This window comes from Erythranthe guttata, chromosome 14, assembly GCF_056151865.1.
Source record: "Erythranthe guttata isolate IM_541 chromosome 14, IM_541, whole genome shotgun sequence".
Classification (NCBI taxonomy): Eukaryota; Viridiplantae; Streptophyta; class Magnoliopsida; order Lamiales; family Phrymaceae; genus Erythranthe; species Erythranthe guttata.
In genome coordinates, this window is record NC_142546.1 from 4,723,300 (window position 1) to 4,742,623 (window position 19,324).

The following is a 19,324-nucleotide window of genomic DNA, read 5'->3' on the forward strand; positions in this document are numbered from 1 at the left end:
TGATGTCTTTAGAGCCTTAGCGTTCAACAACGACTTTAAATTTCTGAATAATTTTTTGGGTACATCTAATGACTTGTTATTAAGTTGTCTGACTTTTAAGATAACTGATTGAAGCATGAAGCCACTAAAGTGACCTCTCTGTGGAGATTAGCTTATTGAGAATGTTAAGATGTTATGTGTATTTAAATTCATGCGAATATTTAACTATACCCAAAGGTAGGTTGATATTTGGCCGAACCACATATGCAACTGTGGTAATAAGTCCGTGACAATTGTTACGTTTCCATGTGAATAATAAGTGACATCCAAATATGAGCTCATTATTTGACTGGATTTATCGCCGGCACTTGATTACTACAACAAGAGTGCCACTTACAGTTAATATTACTGTCCAAAGACTTGATATTAATGTTGTGCTAGGCATCTTGAGATGTACTCCATAATTATTTAAAATTGAAAAGTCACCTTTGAATTATAATGTGAGTATATTGGTTTTATTTACGTTTTCTATTTAATTTATTTATATGCTTACACATTATCTGCCTATAACACTTTTGTGCTTAATTGCACAAATATTTTTATTATTACCTATTATCGTGCATAGACCTTGATTTTTTATTTTGAATAGAACAATAGAAGAATCTAGAGTATATCGTCGTTCTATTTATAAAATTTAAGATCATTACGTGCATCAATTTTAATATTTTCGTTTGGGTGTAAAGTTTGATTAGGGGCTACATACTAGAGGGTTCCTTACATTATTAATTTACTGTCAACGGCAGCACAATTACATAAATGTATTGTCAACGGTAGTACAATTACGTTAATTAACTGTCATTACAGTATAATTACGTTAATTTACTGTCAGTGACAGCACAATTACGGTCAACGTTTAGCGGCGGACGTAAAAAAAAAAACAAAAAAAAACAAAAAAAGAAAAAAAAAACTTAAAAAAACACTAAAAAAAAGTCAACGCCGAAACCCGGCGAAAAAATCCGGAAGAAAAAAAAAAGGTCAACGCCGGAGACCGGCGAGAAAATCCGAAAGAAAGAAAATGAAAAAATAAAATAAAATTGGAGCATATTAAAGTATGCTCCAAAAAAAAGTCAAAATTGAATTTTTGTGGTCAAAATTGGATATTTGTGGACAAAATTGATTAAATTGGGGTTACAATTAAGAATTGTGTATAAATGGTTGAGGGTAATATTGGCATATACATGAATGTTTCCTTTATTTATAATAAATATTAAAGGGATGGGCTTATTGGTGAAAGAGATATAGGCATATAGCCCCTAAACCTAGAATAATAAAGATGCTTGGTTGGGGACTTATGCACAAAAAACCCCTATTTTTTGATTGATTTTTGAGAAATCTTACTACACTACAGTTTTCGACGATTTAAGCCCATATATCCATCATGTCTAACCTGAACACCATGTGCGCGGCATGGTTAGTGTTTTGAGACCGTGTTCGAGTTTCTATCTTGCCTTTAATGTGTATCCGTCCTATAGATATCTCGTTGCAAATCTGCAAACATTGTAAAGTTTAGGGTTTATTTGAGATAGCCCCTCACTAACTTGCATAATGCGGGATAAGCCTAGCCTTTTTATGTTTTTTAGTACAATCTATTAGTTCTAAGTTTCATTTGATATAAATTCAAATAATCAGTTTATACCCTTTTTACCCTTTCAAACCCTAATTTGAGTTTGTTTTATCTTATTTTATTTTGATTATTATTATTTTTATTTGAAAAAAAATAATTTAAATTTTATTTATTTATTGTTTCAAAAAGAAATTTCCCAGCAATGGCCTAGGTGGTCGGAGCCCCAATTAGTTGACTCATAATTAGTTAACTTCAATTAGTTGACATTCATTTTCTTTTTTCGGCGGCGGGTCGTCGAAGCTCTGGTTAGCTGACTCAATATTAGTTAACTTCAATTAGTTGACATTCAATTTTTTTTTCTTTCTTTTTTTTTTTTTTTTCCAGATGCGGATCGTCAAAGCTCCCGTTAGCGGACTGAACATTAGTTAACTTCAACATTAGTTGACATTCCATTTCTTTTTTCTTTTTTTCTTAAATTTTATTTTCCCGGTGGCGGGTCGTTGGAGTTCCGGTTAGCTGACTCTGCATTAGTTAACTTCAACATTAGTTGACATTTGACATTCCATTTTTTTTTCTTTTTTCTTTTTATTTTTTTCCTTTTAATTTGTTTCGGAGGTGGGTCGTCGGAGCTCCGGTTAGCTCACTCAACGTTAGTTAACTTCAACATTAGTTAAATTTAACATTAGTTGACATCTTTTTTTGCTTTCCAGCGGCTGTTCGTCGGAGCTCCGGTTAGCTGACTTAGCATTAGTTAACTTCAACATTAGTTGACATAGCATTTTTTTTCTTTTATCTTTTTTTTTTTAATTTTTTTTTGGCGACGGGTTATCAGAGCTCTGATTAGTTGACTTGCATTAGCAAACTACGTATTAGCTGACTTCAACATTATTAGCTGACGTCTAACTTTTTTTTTTTTTTTCCGGCAACGGGATGTCAAAGCTCTGATTAGCTCGTGCATTAGTTCACATTGCATTAACTAATATCCGATCATTTTTTTTTTAATTTGTATTTTTAACTCTTTTTTTCTTTCAGCAGTGGGAATTTAAGGCTGGGATCAGGCGACTAGGCATTAGCTGGCACCCGACAGTTTTAATGTTAATATTTAAGTTAACTAATGTTGAAGTTAACTAATGCTTAGTGAGCTAATTAACCGGAGATCTGACGACCTGCCGCCAGAAACAAAAAAAAAAAAATGTCAACCAATGTTGAAGTTAACTAATGTTGAGTCAGCTAATCAGAGCTCCCACAGTCCACCACCGGACAAAAAATAAAAGAAAAATATAATAGAAAAAAATAAGTAGATTGTTTAAATTTAACCAATGTTGAAGTTAACTAATGCTGAGTTAGCTAACTGGAGATCCGACGACTCGCCGCCAGAGAAAAAAATCATTTATTTTTTCGAAAAAAATAAAATAAAATAATCTGACTGGGTCTGGTCGGACCAGGTCGGCCAGACCGGACCGAGCCGGCCTGGTGGGCAGGCGGGATGGGATGAGGGTGGGTTTGGCTTGTCTCAAATAGAAATATGTAAGGGAATTAATATTTTCGTGGGTTTATTTGAAATGAAAGTTAAGAATGGGCTAATTTGTAGTGAAACTTGGATTTGTCGGTATATGTCAAATTCGCCCTATAATTAATTAAGAAAAAGAAAATTTAATTTAAATTTCATAACTTACATAATATGGGATAAGCCCGACCCTTTTTAAAATTTTAAGTAAAACATATTAGCTCTAAGTTTCATTTGCTATATATCCAAATAATTAGCTTACACTTTTTTCACCAAACCATAATTAGAGTTTATTTATCTTATTTTATTTTGATTATTATTATTTATATTTATTTATTTAAAAAAAAATTACTTTTTTCTTTTCAGTTGTGGCCTAGGTAGTACGAACACCGGTGAGCTGACCAACATTATAGTTAACTTCAATTAGTTTACATTCATTTTTTTTTCCTTTTTTTATTTTTTTATTTACTCTTGCGGCGGGTCGTCGGAACATCGATTAGCTGACTCAACATTAGTTAACTTCAATTAGTTGACATTCATTTTTTTTTTCTTTATTTTTTATTTTTATTCCGACGACGGGTTGTCAGAGCTCTGGTTAGCTAACTCAGCATTAGTTAACTTCAATTAGTTGACATTCATTTTTTTCCTTCTATCTTTATTTTTTTTGTAATTCTTTTTTTTTTTTTTTTTTCGGCGGCGGGTCGTCGTAGCTCCGGTTTACTGACTAGCATTAGTTAACTTCAACATTAGTTGACATTCCATTTTTTTCCTTTTTTCTTTTCTTTTTTTTCATTATTTTTCCGATACTGGACCGTCGGAGCTCCAGTTAGCTGACTCAGAATGAGTTAACTTCAACATTAGTTGACATTTGACATTCCCTTTTTTTTTTCCTTTATCTTTGTTTTTTTTTTCCTTTTAATTTGTTTCCACTAAGTCGACAGAGCTCCGGATAGCAGACTCAACATTCGTTAACTCCAACCGTATAACACTTCGTTAATTCTTTCTATTTTTTTTGTCAAGAGAAAAGCTCTATTCAATTTTCGGCGTTTCCTTTTTTCGATTTTTTTCCTTCTGCCGCCGCTGACCGACTGTCAACACCGGTCTCCGGCAGCGTTGACTTTTCTTTTTTTTTAAAACTGTTTTTTTTTTTTTTGACATTTCTTGGCTAACATTGCTGTGGTTGAGAGTCATATTAACTATATTACTGTTTAACGCAGTAATATTAGCTATATTACAGTAATATTGTTATATTATTCTCTAGCACAGTAATAGTAACACAACAAAAAACATTATTATTGTGTAATAGAGTAATATTAATATGTTGACCGTTCAACAAAGGCAAACATAATAAAAAGATAAAAGAATTAACATTGATGTGGTCGACAGTAATATTACTGTAATGAAAGTTATATTACCGTTAACCACGGTAATATTATTGTGTTTAAAGCAATATTGCAATAGAATACAGTAATATTATTACGTTAATCGTTCAACAAATCAAAAAAAAAGAAGGTAATATTTTCTTTTTAATATTGATGTGGTTGACTGTAATATTATTGTGTTTACAGTAATTTTATCGTCAACGACAGTAATATTATTATGTTTACTTGTCAACAAATTGAATAAAATAAGAAAAGTCAGAATAATAATATTGATGTGGTTGACAGTGATTGTACTGTGAACGATAGTACAATTACTGTTAATGACAGTAAAATTACGATTAACGTTCATCGGCGTGCGTAAAAGAAACGGATAAAAAAAATTGGAAAAAATAAAAAAGTCAACCTCGGAGACTTGCGGCGGAGAAAGCAGACAATGTTTTTTTAAAAAAAAGGTCAACGCTGAAAACAGGCGGGAGAAAAGGTATATAGGGAAAAAAAAGTGAACGCTGGAAACCGGCGGCAACAAAAAAAAAAACAGAAAAAAAAAAGTTTAAAAAAAGAATAAATAATTTTATTTTTGTGTTCAAAATTGATGAAAGTGAAGTTAAATTGGATTTACAATTAGGAATTGAGTTTAAAGAGTTAGGGGTAATTTTGCCAATACATTTATTTTACCTTTATTTATAGTACATACTAGTAACTCACAACATCAAAATGAGTTAATGTATAAAATTAACGAAGAAAAAATATGTCGATAATATTAAGAATACAATCGAACAAAAAAAATGAACATTTGTATCCTAATCAATCAATAAAAAGTATGCATAAAAAATAAACTGACAACGTTCTAAAAACCATCCACATTGAAATATAGCAAGTAACTCCGATACTGAAATCAAAGTAATGCACCAGTCTTGCACATGAATCTGAATGTTGTTAAATGAGACAACGAAACTACAATCGAATATACGATAAGAGGACAAATGGCTTGTTATTTTACATCATTTTCAATATATAAGTTAAAGACATTACGTAAATAAAGAATACTGATATATATGTGAGCGTATTGAAAAAAACAACCTTCAACATAAAGAAAACTGATATATATGTTTGTCAATGTGTACCTTTATATTCTTTCGAACGGTTCAAAAAAAAACTTATATTATTTACATGTATGTCAATGTGTATCTTTATATTCTTAATACGTCCGTAAAAACTCGATAAATATTGTATGTAAAAACACGTACATGCGAATCTTTTGACTTTGTTATTGATTTGAATTAAAATGTGAGGCGATAATTCATTTCCAGTATTCAATTATGTGGACTAGAGATTTTAGAGTACACTGAAAAATGCCAAAACATACGATTGTTTAATGACTGCGGCTATATGCAATACTAATTTCAAGACCAAATTAAAGAAAGATTCCATTTTATTAAGATGAAATGACAAATATACCCATAAATTAAATTGGTTTTTGCTTGCTCATGCAAGACCAAATAACAAATAATGAAAAAAAAAAAAAAACACAAAGAAAACGTGAAAGTTGGTCTTGTGGTTTTATGATAGGGTTTTTTGTGTTTTTGAGTTTTTGGTATTGCACATTTGGAATTTTCTATTTTTTTAACAAGTAAGGGTATTATAGTATTTGTAGATTGAAAATTTTAATTTGGTCTTGCACAAGTGAAATTAGTCTTGCATATAGCCGCAACTTTGTTTAATATCGAAATAGTGAAAACCTCACGTGATAGATAAATCAGCAAAAATACTCGATGTGAATTTTTTAAATAACACAATTCGACCCATTGTGCTTTCGGTCGTTGACTGAAGGTAAAAGGACAAATATACCCTTAAATAAAATAGTATAAAATTATGAAAAGATTTAAATAGAGGCCAAATTTAATTAAAAAAATAAAGAGACTAAAATTGTAATTTATACTAAGTTTCTGAAACTTAATGATGGCGATAGATGGTGGTGCCGGTGAGATGTAATTCCGGCGAGTAGAAGATGACGAGTTATAAACCAGAATTTTTGAAAATTACAATTTGGTCCTAACAATTTTGGATTCTTTATAAGTAAGTCAAATTGTATTATTTGGGGGTAATTCTGTGTTTTTCCCACCAAAAATTTCATCACCATCCGCACAAACCGCGAGTACGATTTATAGTTTAATATTTTGGCCTGAATAAACTAGCAAAATACTTCTGTCTGCTTAGATCTCGAGCTATTATTATTAAGTTGGTTTTAATAATTTTTAGTAATTTATTCAATTATTTGTTGGAAAACTTCCCAAAATTTGCCCCTTTCCCACTGAGTGGTAGTTGGAACTAACATGAAAGTTGCAATTCTTTATACAAATTTGAACATTGTTTTTCCGTTATATATTGATAAGAAATAATAATTTAAGACTAGGATAGTAGTTGACCTTTTTATACATCTGATCAGGAGCTATTTTATGGATCAATACCATAAGAAAGAAACCATCCCATAAACACACATATATTATTTACACACACTAAGAAAACTGTTTGCAATCATGGTGGATGCTATTGTTTCCATTGTGGTGGAGCGCCGGAAAGAAAAGGTCCGGAAAGAAGTAAATCTGGTGAGAGGCGTTGAGAATGAGATTCGGAGTCTTTCCGATGATCTGAAGAAAGTTAGATATGTGTTGGAAGATGCGGGGAAGAAGGGGTTAAGGACAAAGGCGTCAAAGATTGGCTGACGAGGCTCGAAAACACGACCTACGAAATGGACGACGTGTTGGACGAATGGAACTACTCTGTTCTCAAATTTCGGATCGAACAATCGTCTGATCATGATGTTTATGTTCCTCCTAAGAAAAGGGTATGGTCCTCCTTCGTCCCATCTCCGTGTTTATGTTCCAAGAAAGTTCGCACTCGTCATGAAATTGCCTTGAAAATAGAACAAGTCAAAACACGATTCGATCTAATATTGGCTGAGCAAGGTCGATTTGGTTTTCATGAGATCAAATCTCACCCCAATGGACCTTCTTTAATTGATTCAATGGAAGTTTGTGGTCGTAAACTTGAGAGCGAAAATTTGGTGAGCAAACTAGTGGGTGGAGGTGGTAGGGGGGAAGAGTTAGGCGTATGTGTCCTATCTATAGTTGGTACTGGGGGATTGGGAAGACAACTCTTGCTAAACTAGCTTATAACAATAGTCGAGTAATGAGTTGTTTTCAATTAAGAATTTGGATCTGTGTTTCCGATCCCTTTGATGAGGTTGGAATTGCCAACGAAATTATTGTGGGGGCAAGAGGTAGTAAACCAAATACCAATCAATTCGAAAGAGTACTAAAATGTCTAAAAGAGAAGATTTCCGGGAAAATGTTTCTTCTCGTCCTGGATAATGTTTGGACGGAAGACAGGACCAAGTGGGAACCTCTGAGAATTTGTCTCAAAGGCGGTGGTTTGGGTAGTAGAATTTTGGTGGCGACCAGAAACGAAAGGGTTGTTGTAATGATGGGTAGCGTTAAGAATGACATCCACCATTTAGGACATCTATCCCAGGAAGAGTGTTGGTTATTATTAAATCGGATAGCGCTTTCTGGAAAGAATGAGAAGGAACATGAAAAATTCCAGAACATAGATAGGGATATAGCCATAAGTGCAATGGGTTGCCACTTGCAGCAAAGACTTTGGGAAGTTTTTTGCAGTTTAAGAATAATGTGGAAGCATGGGACAACGTATTGAATAGTGAAATATGGGAATTGGAGGAGGTAGAAGATGACCTCTTCCCCCATTTGCTTCTAAGTTACAAAGAATTGTCCCCAACGCTTCAGCGTTGTTTCTCATATTGCTTTCCTAAATATACCGAAATTATCGTGGCGGACATAATAAGAATATGGTTTGCAATGGGTTACCTAGGATACGGTAGCGATTGGGAAGTTAGAGGGAGAGAGTATTTTGATAAGTTAGCAATGCGTTCTTTGTTTCAAGACTTTAGCAACACATCAAATTTGGATGAGGAGTGGATAGCATCATTTAAGATGCATGATATAATACATGATTTTGCTCAATTTCTTAGAAAGAATGTGGGGTCAAGAATGAGGGAAACAAATTGCCAAACCTGTAGCACTTTGTTAGTTTCCCGAGTCGAAAAATACCGTAGCTTATTTCTCACCAAAGAACTTTACGATCCACATCTTTGTGATGGCCTCACAAGTGTGAGGTTACTAAGCCTAAGGAGATGTGGCATGCGAGGCATTCCGAAAGAAATAGAAAAGTTAATTCACTTAAGGTGGTTGAATTTGAATTGGAATAACTTTATCGCCGAAAATGATCTAAAGAGCATTTGTAAACTTTACAGCTTGCAATTTCTTTTGGTGCAAGGGTGCAAGCTAAAAGAGATTTCGCATGAAATTGGGAATTTGTTTCAATTGAAATAACTGGACTTAAGCTCTAATAAACTTATAGAGGAGTTGCCGGAGAGCATGTGCAATTTGCGCGAATTAGAAAGCTTGAATATCATTTCATGCGGGAGTCTTGTTCGACTTCCCCAAGGGATCCATAGGCTCGTAAATCTCAAACACCTCTATTATGAAGGTACCGATTCTTTGAAGCAATACCATCAAGGACTAGCCCAGTTAACCAGCCTTGTCACATTGAAAAAAATTCATAATCACATTGAAAAAGTTTGGGTGGTTGAAGAACTTAAACGGACTTAGCAATTCCCTGGGATTGACAATCGAATTAAGTAGTGGTGATGATTCGGCAGTGATGGAGGATGCTCGTGAAGCGGAGTTGAGGAATAAAACGCGCATTCAGAACCTTCATAATTACCTTATTTTATTGTAGCATATATTTCATCATATATATATATATATATATATATATATATATATATATATATATATATATATATATATATATATATATATATGCACACACACCGAGTGTCAATATATAAAATATGTGTTAAATAATAAATAATACAAATTTAACAAATGGGATGGCTATTTCAAATATTAGTTGTTTCTCGCTTCAATACCGCCTAAATAATAAATAGCTAATGAGATTTATACCTTTAATGAAAATCAATATCACACAAACCCCTCACACCCCTCTGTTTCTTCTTTACAAACCCTCACTCCAACTCATGTTTCTTCTTCTTGTTCCCCTGCATCATCTTCTTCTTCTTCTTCTTCTGCCCCCCCTCCTCCTACTCATTCTCCTCCTTTTCCTTCTCCTTCTACTCCACTTTCTCTTTCTCCTTCTCATTCTTCTTCCACTTCTTCTTCTTCCTCTTCTCCCCTCCTCCTCCTCCTTTTGTTTATTCTTCTTCTTCTCCTCCTCCCTCTCATCCCTCTCATCCTTCTCCTCCTCCTCCTTTTTTTTCTTTTTTTCCTCCTCCCACTTTCTTCTCCTCCTCTTTCGTCTTCTTCTCCTTCTCACCCCTCTTTCTCTTCCCCACTCTTTATCCTCCTCGTATGTCATTTTTTAATGTTGGCATGTACTTTGCCGCCATGCCATAATTTATTCATCTTTGTTGTCTTAACGTGGAACAAACCACAACAACATTACTCGTAGAATAAATCTCCAAGCCATTGTAGTCGGACTGAGGTCAACAATATTCGTGATATTAGGAGCGACTATATATATCCTACAAAAGTTTCGAGATATTTGAAAAGTGAATGAAGGTTTGAGAATGAAATATATATACATATATATAGAAAAAAAACAGGTGTTTCAGTTGTGTTTTACACATGGTAATCACCTAAGTAATGGGGAAGTGGATAGGAAATTGATCCTCTAAAAAACAACTTAGTAAATAACCCTCCTGCGAATAAAAAAATTAATTAAAACCGAACTTGTAGTGGGGTAGTGGGTCTGTGTACTGGATCTAGTTGTGGGAGAGGTTACATGTTATGGGTGGTTATGTTACGTGTTATGGGTGGTTATAATAGAATTGAGCCTAATGGTAAATATCCGGATTTCTTAGGATCAAATTGTAATTTATAAAATTCTTTAATTTATATACGACTGTTGAAACTTTGATCCCACTAACTTATTAACAACTATAATTTATAAAGGTCTTTAATCTGATTTCTCGAAGTTCGTAGAAACTTTGATTTCTTAGAAATTAAATTTATTCATCTGTTGAATGCTGAATCAGGCCTCTAACGATAACTCATACAAATTTTATTTATAAAATTCTTACTGATTATGAAAGATGAATTTGCGGTGTTAATATATTATATAAATCAGATTATATTATATTACGTGAAATCTGAGTTTATTTGGAAACCGGACGGATTGGATTGGAAATGGACGTTTCGGAAAATTTCAGATTTTTTTCGGAACTCAAATCTCATTTCCAGATTCCGATTCCGACAATTTCGGAATCAAAAACTGAGTTCCGATTCCGATATATTCGGAAATATCGGAGTTTTGGATTATTTCGGAATTTCAAAATTTTCTTAAAAGAAAGGGAATAATGAGAAAAACAATCGAAAACACCAAAACCGAGCAACAATCAACAATAAACCTCTCCACACAATGCAAAACATTCAAGAATTTGTATTCCATTCATATCAATGACATATTCCACCAAAATAATTCCTAAAATAACAGAATATTTGAGGTTTCAAAAATAGAAAAGGTTATTATTTGCAGATCGATGATCTCGACGAGTAGCTTACTGGCCAGCACCCCTTTGCCTTTTGGGTGCTCGAAGAAACGAGCGTCGCCATTTGCAATGGAGCTGAATATTGGAGAAGATTAAAACAAGAATGTCATCGAAAACCACAGACTTTAAAACATGCGACGAAACGTGCGAGTTAAATCAAGAATCTTACACGAGTTAATATCCTTCCAACGGGGTGGAATTGAAGAAGAGCATCGGAGCACTAAACACCGAGTTAATAAAACTCGAGAAGAAGGCTTTCGAAGCTCTCAGCCCTAAAAGAATCGCGAAAAACGCTCTGAAATATACGAACACAGCACTAGGTGACGAAATTAGAGTGTAGATCCTGAAGACGAAAACACTGCTTCGTTCGAGATTTTGAACCGAAAAAGCTAGCCAGAAACTCGCGGCAGTTTGAAATTACAGTAGGCCCCAAAAAATATTTAGATTTTAAGCAAAATCCAAAATGTATTTAATTAATAATTTTTTTTAGGTTTTACTATTATACCCTTAATTTATAATTAGACGTGTAATTAAGAATTAAATACTATGTATCTTCTTCTTAATTATCTCACGTTTCACATAACATTAATATTCCACAAATCTCATTTTAATTTCTTAATTATGATTTTCATCTTCATCTCTAGTATTTCTCTCTCTCTCTCTCTCTCGTCACAACACCCGAGCAATCCTCTCGTCGCCGAGTGGGAGATTGTTAGAGTAGGTGATCAATAAGTCTTGTGACTGTGGTCTTTACATATTTCATCTAATAATAATACTTTTGGCATTCTATATATGTGTCCCTTGCTTGCGTATGGATATAGGTCTTTCAGTTATTCTATTACTACTAAATTATCTAATTTCCTTTTTTGGTAAATGAAGGAACCCACAACCAACCATATAGGTGCACTGGGCAAACCATACGAGAGATGTAAATCACACTAGGCTAACCATGTGTGACAAGCTCTACCTAGCGACCGTTGACAAGGCAATTCGAACCTTTGCCGACTCTTACATTTGAGAAATTAGTACAAGACATTGGTATGAGAAGAGCCAGTATGAAGCAAGATTGATAATCCAACTTTGAAGTTTATATTGCTCGTTTCAGAGGGAGCAATAGTGCATTTCACTCTTTTTCCCTTATAGTTGGTTTTGTTCCATCGGGTTTTCTAGCAAAGGTTTTTAACGAGGTAGCTTATGCGCACGACTTGGATTCGAGTTATACACTATTTTCCCCTTCGAACCAGTTTTGTCCCACTGAATTTTTCGACTTGAAGTTTCTAACGACGCATACATACATTTCACTCATCCAACTTACAATCGACACAGTGATGCTACGTCTAAAGGGGTGGTGGTAATATATCCTTATAGACTTGAGCATTAAGTTATTTTCCACCTGGTCAATACAATACGTTGACCAAGACAAAAGAGAAGAATATCCAATATGTGGCTTGTACGTGTTGCTTTGTAAATCATGGTCAGCCAATGTAAATCATGGTCAGTCAATGTACACAGGTGGCTCTATACACGTGTATATGAATTCTCTATATATATATATGTAGTCTTCTCATATGAAATAATAACTTAAAGAGTTTAGTTTTTGCAAAAGCTTTATTTGCGTCTGTCCATCTCAATTCATTTCAGCTCCTAGAATTTAGTTATAAATTGCTTTTCATACGCTACAAATCTTCGTATAATCGAGTATCAATTTCCTACAAATATATATGTGAGGTTTATCCTCTAACAGAAATAACTAATTTATACACAATCGAATTTGATACATTTCAAGATTTCCAGTTTTCAATTGTCAAAAGACAAGGCAATAATTGCCTTGCTGCTCATGCTCCCTATTTGTGCCTAAAAGAAAAAAAAAATGGGCATTTGAGAACTTATAAGTTGTTTCTAGGAAAAGTTGCTCCAAATTATTTTCAAAACAACACCAATCCTAACAAAATCATTTAACTCTTAACAATGCTAAAGACAAAATTGTTAGCAACTCTTTAAACATCAATGACAATTTTCTACCCAAAAATTTGAACAACTAACTTTCAAAACAAAATTTAAAATCTTACAAGCTCCAAAAACATCTTGTTAAGAAGTATGAGCTTATAAGATCTTTTAAATAACCACAAACCAAACTCCGTCAAATATGTATCTTCGTGGATTATGAGACCTCAAAAAAAAACATTTCTAATTTGACTTATTTCTACTGGGCAAGAAATGTGATTACTTATCGACAAATGATGACTCAGCAAGATCAATGGCACGAGCAAGACCAGCGGCCTTGTTTTCGCACTCTCTCTGTTCATCGGCAGGAACACTGTCTGCAACAATACCAGCACCAGCTTGGAGATGTGCTATCCAATCTCTCCTCTTCTCACCGCCTTTGTAAGAATACATTGTGTCGTAACGCATGTTTGTTGGGAATACAATTGTTCTCAAAGACAAGGCTATGTCCATATCTCCTGTATACGATATTCCACCAAATCCACCACTGTATGGCCCACGTCTCGTCACTTCTAGTTCGTCTATCAATTCCATTGCTTTCACCTGTGGATCATAAATACTACATATTAAGCACTCTAATATAAATGAATTAAAAAAGAAAAAGAAACATGCGAAACAGTTAAGCTAGAAGAGAGTTGATTGAATCTCTCACCTTTGGGGCTCCACTAACTGTTCCAACAGGTAATGCTGCACGCAGAGCATCCCAGCTCGTCAAATTAGATGACAACTCACCCGTAACCTTCATAATCAATATAAACCAACACAAACACGTAGATTGCTTCCAATTAGTGACATTTCAGATATTGGCCAAGATTAAAAAAATGAAGCTACGTTGCACTTCAGTTCAAGAAAATTTCAATAATTTTCTATGTTGAAGTCATTCTATTTCTTGTTCACTCAGTTAAAGAACCCCCAAGGCACTCTTTCTTTTATAATTATTAAATATGTATACATACGTAAAAAGGTTATAAGAATAATCTTCAGTGAAAGAGTACATACAGTGGAACTGATGTGCATGACATGGGAATAACGTTCAATATTCATGAGTTTCTCAACCTTCACAGAGCCAGGCTTCGACACCTGCATCCATAAAACTGGTCTTCATTAGTCGTCACAACCCAACAATACACACTCTAATTTGTGTTAAGACCTATAGTGCAGCAGAAGTATGAGAAGGTGCTACGACAGTCTTAGACACAGCATATAAGACATCAGGCAATCATTAACTGGTACTGTCAACAGTAGAGATCAAAAACGTTTTAATCTAGGCTTATTTAACCTTTCTTATCTATACATCTTATAAGCATTAGAATTCCGACATCCACATAGAAGTCATAAAATAACAGAATTACAGCACATTTAATATGATAGAAACAGAGGAAGGCAACCTTTCCAACATCGTTTCTCCCCAAGTCAACAAGCATAATGTGTTCTGCACACTGTTTTTCATCATGCAAAAGCTGGTTTTCCAACATATAATCTTCTTTGGGCGTCTTGCCTCTTCTGACAGTTCCAGCCAGAGGTCGATTAGTGATCTTACCCTGTTTTCAAGAAACAAAATAGAAATGAACAGAATATTGTCAAAGCTTGAAAAGCTAAAAGGAAAATGAATACTAAGAGTCATCAAAAGATAACAAATTACTAAACTGGAAAAGCAAAAGAAGTCTCCCATTGTCCATTAAACAAAAACCGTATTAAGCAAAATGATATTTTACAATTTTTTTCATCTATGCTTCACATAAAATAAATAAAAGAAAATTTCTAACCAATATTCATAAATGCAGGGAAACTAATTTAGTGCCAGGGTTCTGGTCACTGCCTAATGAAGCAAAAAGGATGTCATCCAGAAAAGGACCGACAGAACAGCCCAAAATTAACAGAATAAGACAAATCCAGTCTTTATTTCCGAGAAAAGTGAAAAAAATCTTGGTCGAGTAGTCAATTGCATTTTAAAAATTAATAGATAAAAGAGAGAACAAATGCTATGGTGGGTGTTTTCCAAATTAAAGTTGGAACATTTGATAATGGAATACATACTTAAGTACTTCGCAACTATAAGAAGAATATTTTTCTTCAAGTTTAACAAATTATAAACATAATAAGATACATAAACATACTTATATACATATCTACATGCATACATATATATGATACGCTTTCTGTATTAGATCAGAGTGGAAAAGACATGAAGAACGAAATCTAACACAACATTCATGAAAGTTCTGCTACTTTTGGAGTGCAGAAAATATTACCTTCTTAACTCGAGTAAGAATTTCAGGACTTGAACCAACCAGGATACAGCCTCTTGCCTAATCAACAATAATATATTTTAATAGATTGTAATAAAGAAATCCAAGAATGAAAGTTTAGAGAAAGAGAAAACAAACTTGTAAATAAGTCATATATGGACTTGGATTGACAATCCTCAACGCTCTGTACACTTCAAATGGATCCGCAAATGTTCGACGCTCAAAACGCTGACTCAGCACAATCTGGAAGATATCTCCAGCTAAGATATGCTCCTTAGCTTGTGTTACTGCCTTCTGGTATTCTTCACTTGTCATGGAGGAATTGCTCAATGATGGACCGAAAAGGCTGGTGTATAAGTTTATAGAACCCGCAGCAAGTTTCGGACTGCAATTATCAATAAAGTAAGGGACCTCATAGCAATAATAAGTGAACCCAGAAAAGGAGATACTGAAAAACGAAGTGAATCACTTACGGCACTATATCATGCACTCTTGAGACTAGAGCTTCTAATCTGTTCATCCCGTCATCATAGGCCTCTTCAACAGAAGAGAACTGATCCAACCTGACCCAGTGTATCACATACGCTTTCTGAGACAAAAGTACATAACGACTAAACACTTAATAATCTCAACAATTGAACTTCAAGTAGCAAGAATAACTGGACATAGAAATAAGCTTCTTTAACTCGAATACACGATCATGAAGATAAAATCGATTATAAAAATCCAAATATGGTTCTCGTAAAATTTCTCGGAAAAAGGACTTGAATATTGGAAATATGATCCTAGCATAAAATCCGAAGTGCTCTTTGATCATGTAGAAACCAAAATACTTAAAAAAGAAATCCAAGGGAGCATGAGTGAACCTTTTCCACATGATCAAACACAATGACATCATCATAGAGGCCAAGATGAATGTCGGGAAGGTTTCTGTCATCGTGAGGAGCTTTCGAGAATGGAAGTTTCCTCTTTTCTACATAACGCACTGTATCATATGAAAAGTAACCAACCCAACCACCTGTTATGCGAGAAACAATACTGTTAATAAATTCCGTGTTTTTTAGAGATACGGAAAATAGGACAGAACAAAAAGGAAATCATCACCTTAATCAGGTAAAAGCAAAAAGTTACAAAATCAAACATTAGATAAAATAGCTTAAATTCTAGTAAGATACAATATAGGAAGTCCATTACAATCTGTTTTCCCCGGTCTGGAGCGAAGTGTTACCGCATTATAGCTAGTTTGTGCAAAATGAATTTTGCTAAATAGGGGTTTGTATCTATTTTTATATAATTAAACAATTAGTGCTTAACTTTTTCTAGGTATTACCGCAAAATGCATCGGGGAGTTCATCAATGCGCTGGGGTTTCCATTTCTCCATAATCCTGCGAGGAACAACCATAGGATCTTCCACAAACTCCTCTGTTCTTCGTCCCTCATGGTGATCGACTATAGTCACCATGTTCTCCTTTGCAACAATCTCCATTGTTGGCTGAGCTCCAATAACACTATACCGGCCCTAGCAAAATTTGATCAAACATTAACAGAAGCAACATGAAAGGCAAACGAGGAATAAATTAAAAATATTCAAGTATGGAGTTCAGTGAGTGAAGATAAGAAAGGAACAGTTGAGAAATTACTAGACAACCTTAACAGTTGACTTGAATATATTATATGGTGTAGACTACCGGCCAATTGTAGGATCAACCTTACGCTGAAGAATTTTAATAGGAAGATTATTCTTATTTTTAAGGCCTAGTATTAAATACTAGTCATTGCGCTATTATTTTTGGCTCGGGTTAGGTAATGGGGTTATATTTTAAACAACGCCTTGATTCAAGAAATGAGAAAATAAGTATTTCAATTTTAAAACAGCTAAAAAACCTACACTCCATGCAAGAAAAAAAAAACAATAACATCCAACGCATTCTTGAAACTTTGAACCAGAGAATCATGTCCACTTTCAGATTCTTGGACTTAATATATTACAAGTATTTCAACTCTGAATATGTCATTAAGTTTGTATTCTTTGGTAAGACGTGCATCAAATAGACCAATTATTTCATGGGTAACCAAACATGTACCTGATTTCAATTCTCCTGGCAAATTTTATATTACATCAATCAAGCCCTAACAACCGTGACTTTGGTCTAGCAACCAAGATTGATAAACTCAAATAACACACGTTAAAAATTACAATTAACAACATCACTATTAGCTATAACTTGGCATTCCCAAAATAATGCAACACGGCGTAGATTTTCTTATTAAGAAAAAAGATCAAATGGGATAAAAGAAATCTTACAACACTTGAGGCTTTCAGACCGGGATCAACAGACTCAAAAAGAAAACTCGGGGCATCTCTCTCATCTTCCTTCACCAAGCACCTATATGCAAGCACCGGAGTCAAGTGATCAGAAAATATCGGCCTGTACAGCGGGATCAAATTCCCATCCTTTGCAGCCTCCTTGAACTTCACAGAGTGGTCCACTGCACCCATTATTATCGACAACGTCAAACAAAGCAAAAAAAAAAATATCAATTGATACTCTGTTCAAATTTCCCATTCATTCACTACAGTAGAACCTCGATAAATTAATAACCTCGATTAAATAATAGTTTCTCTCGGTCCCGACTCGGTGAAAACGTGTTAAATTATTAACTCGATAATTTAATAATTCGCTAAATTAATAACTCGACTGTATTAATTTATAGAGGTTTAACTGTATATTCAAATAGCAAGAAAGAGGTATTTTTTTTCTTTTTTTGGTATTAACATTGATGGAACACTCTATTCCGTATCTAAGGGTACATTATAATTGAAATAATTAGCATATATGCAAACACAATCGATGTTCCTAAATTTCATCCAATACGTAAACCTCTGGAAAAGCATAATATACATCCTCCAAAAACAGATAAAAAAATTGATTGAATTATTAATAGGAAATAGGATTTGAATCAAACAATCAAAATCAATGTGAGAAAAACGGCAGTAATTGAATTGATGAGTATAGAAGAATTAAGACTAACCCAGGGATGGCGGCGAGATTGAACATTTGACGGTGCGAAGAGGCTTGAAGGTGGCGGAGGAGCGCGGCGAGAAGAGGGGATGATAAGAAGACAAAGCTAGGGTTTCCATAATCGAAGAAATCTGGGTGGTGGAATCGGCGAAGAGTGGAAGGAGGATGTAGTTTTGAAACAACCTAAGGTTTTTCTTTCAGTATTGGAGATGAAATAGCATCAGTCTGCGCAACTGTTTCGTCTATTCTCTAGTGGGGTTCAAAAGTGGATACCAAACAATACCAATTTTAGTTTATATACAATTGGAATATATTTATTATCATTAAAAACAATTCCTTTTTTTTTTTTTCTTTTTTTTCTTTCTTTTTATTAAAAACAATTCTTGTACCGAAAGGCGAATTACATCGGCCCAGGGCCCCATCCCTTGGCCCAATAAATATTCGATAGAGGAATGTAAATCTATGGTGATTCAACGGATCTGGTGCCCACAAGGAATCAACCCTCATTGGAGTTGAAATTTCCACACTGCGATCTTAGAATCGTATATGAATTTATCATCCCGGAACCAGTTGAGCTCTATACTCATACGGACATTTTTAAAAGAACAATTCTTGTACCAAAAGGCTAAATCTCTCGTCCCCAGGGCCCCATCCCTTGGCCCAACAAATATTTGATGGAAAAATGTAAATCATAGTAATTCAACGGCCCGTTAGAGTAGCGGACTCGGACTTGGCCCACAAGAAACCAACCATCATTGGAGTTAAAATTCCCATATTGCGACTGTCAGGATCCGATCTTAGGACCTTATACCAACTTACCATCCCGGGAACCTTGAACTACACCCATGCGGGCTTAAAAGAACAATTCTTCATTGAATGGGGAATTGACTAAGAATTATTTACCAA

The 19,324-nt window shown here is 34.3% G+C and overlaps 1 protein-coding gene and 1 pseudogene across 1 annotated transcript; one reads left to right on the top strand and one right to left on the bottom strand.

Annotated features, from left to right (window-relative positions):
* The first annotated feature begins 7,029 nt into the window (after nt 1-7,029).
* LOC148764972 (putative disease resistance protein RGA1) lies at nt 7,030-9,314 on the top strand (annotated as a pseudogene).
* A 3,704-nt stretch (nt 9,315-13,018) lies between these two features.
* Nucleotides 13,019-18,707, bottom strand: LOC105959885 (anthranilate synthase alpha subunit 2, chloroplastic). The gene is made up of 11 exons (XM_012984049.2): nt 18,429-18,707; nt 17,701-17,885; nt 16,725-16,914; nt 16,261-16,412; nt 15,868-15,983; nt 15,533-15,779; nt 15,398-15,454; nt 14,534-14,686; nt 14,145-14,225; nt 13,798-13,884; nt 13,019-13,688 (listed from the first exon to the last, which is right to left on the bottom strand). The coding sequence occupies exons 1-11, from the start codon at nt 18,535-18,537 to the stop codon at nt 13,365-13,367; spliced, it is 1,701 nt and encodes a 566-aa protein (XP_012839503.2). The 5' UTR covers nt 18,538-18,707; the 3' UTR covers nt 13,019-13,364.
* Between the last annotated feature and the right edge of the window lie 617 nt (nt 18,708-19,324).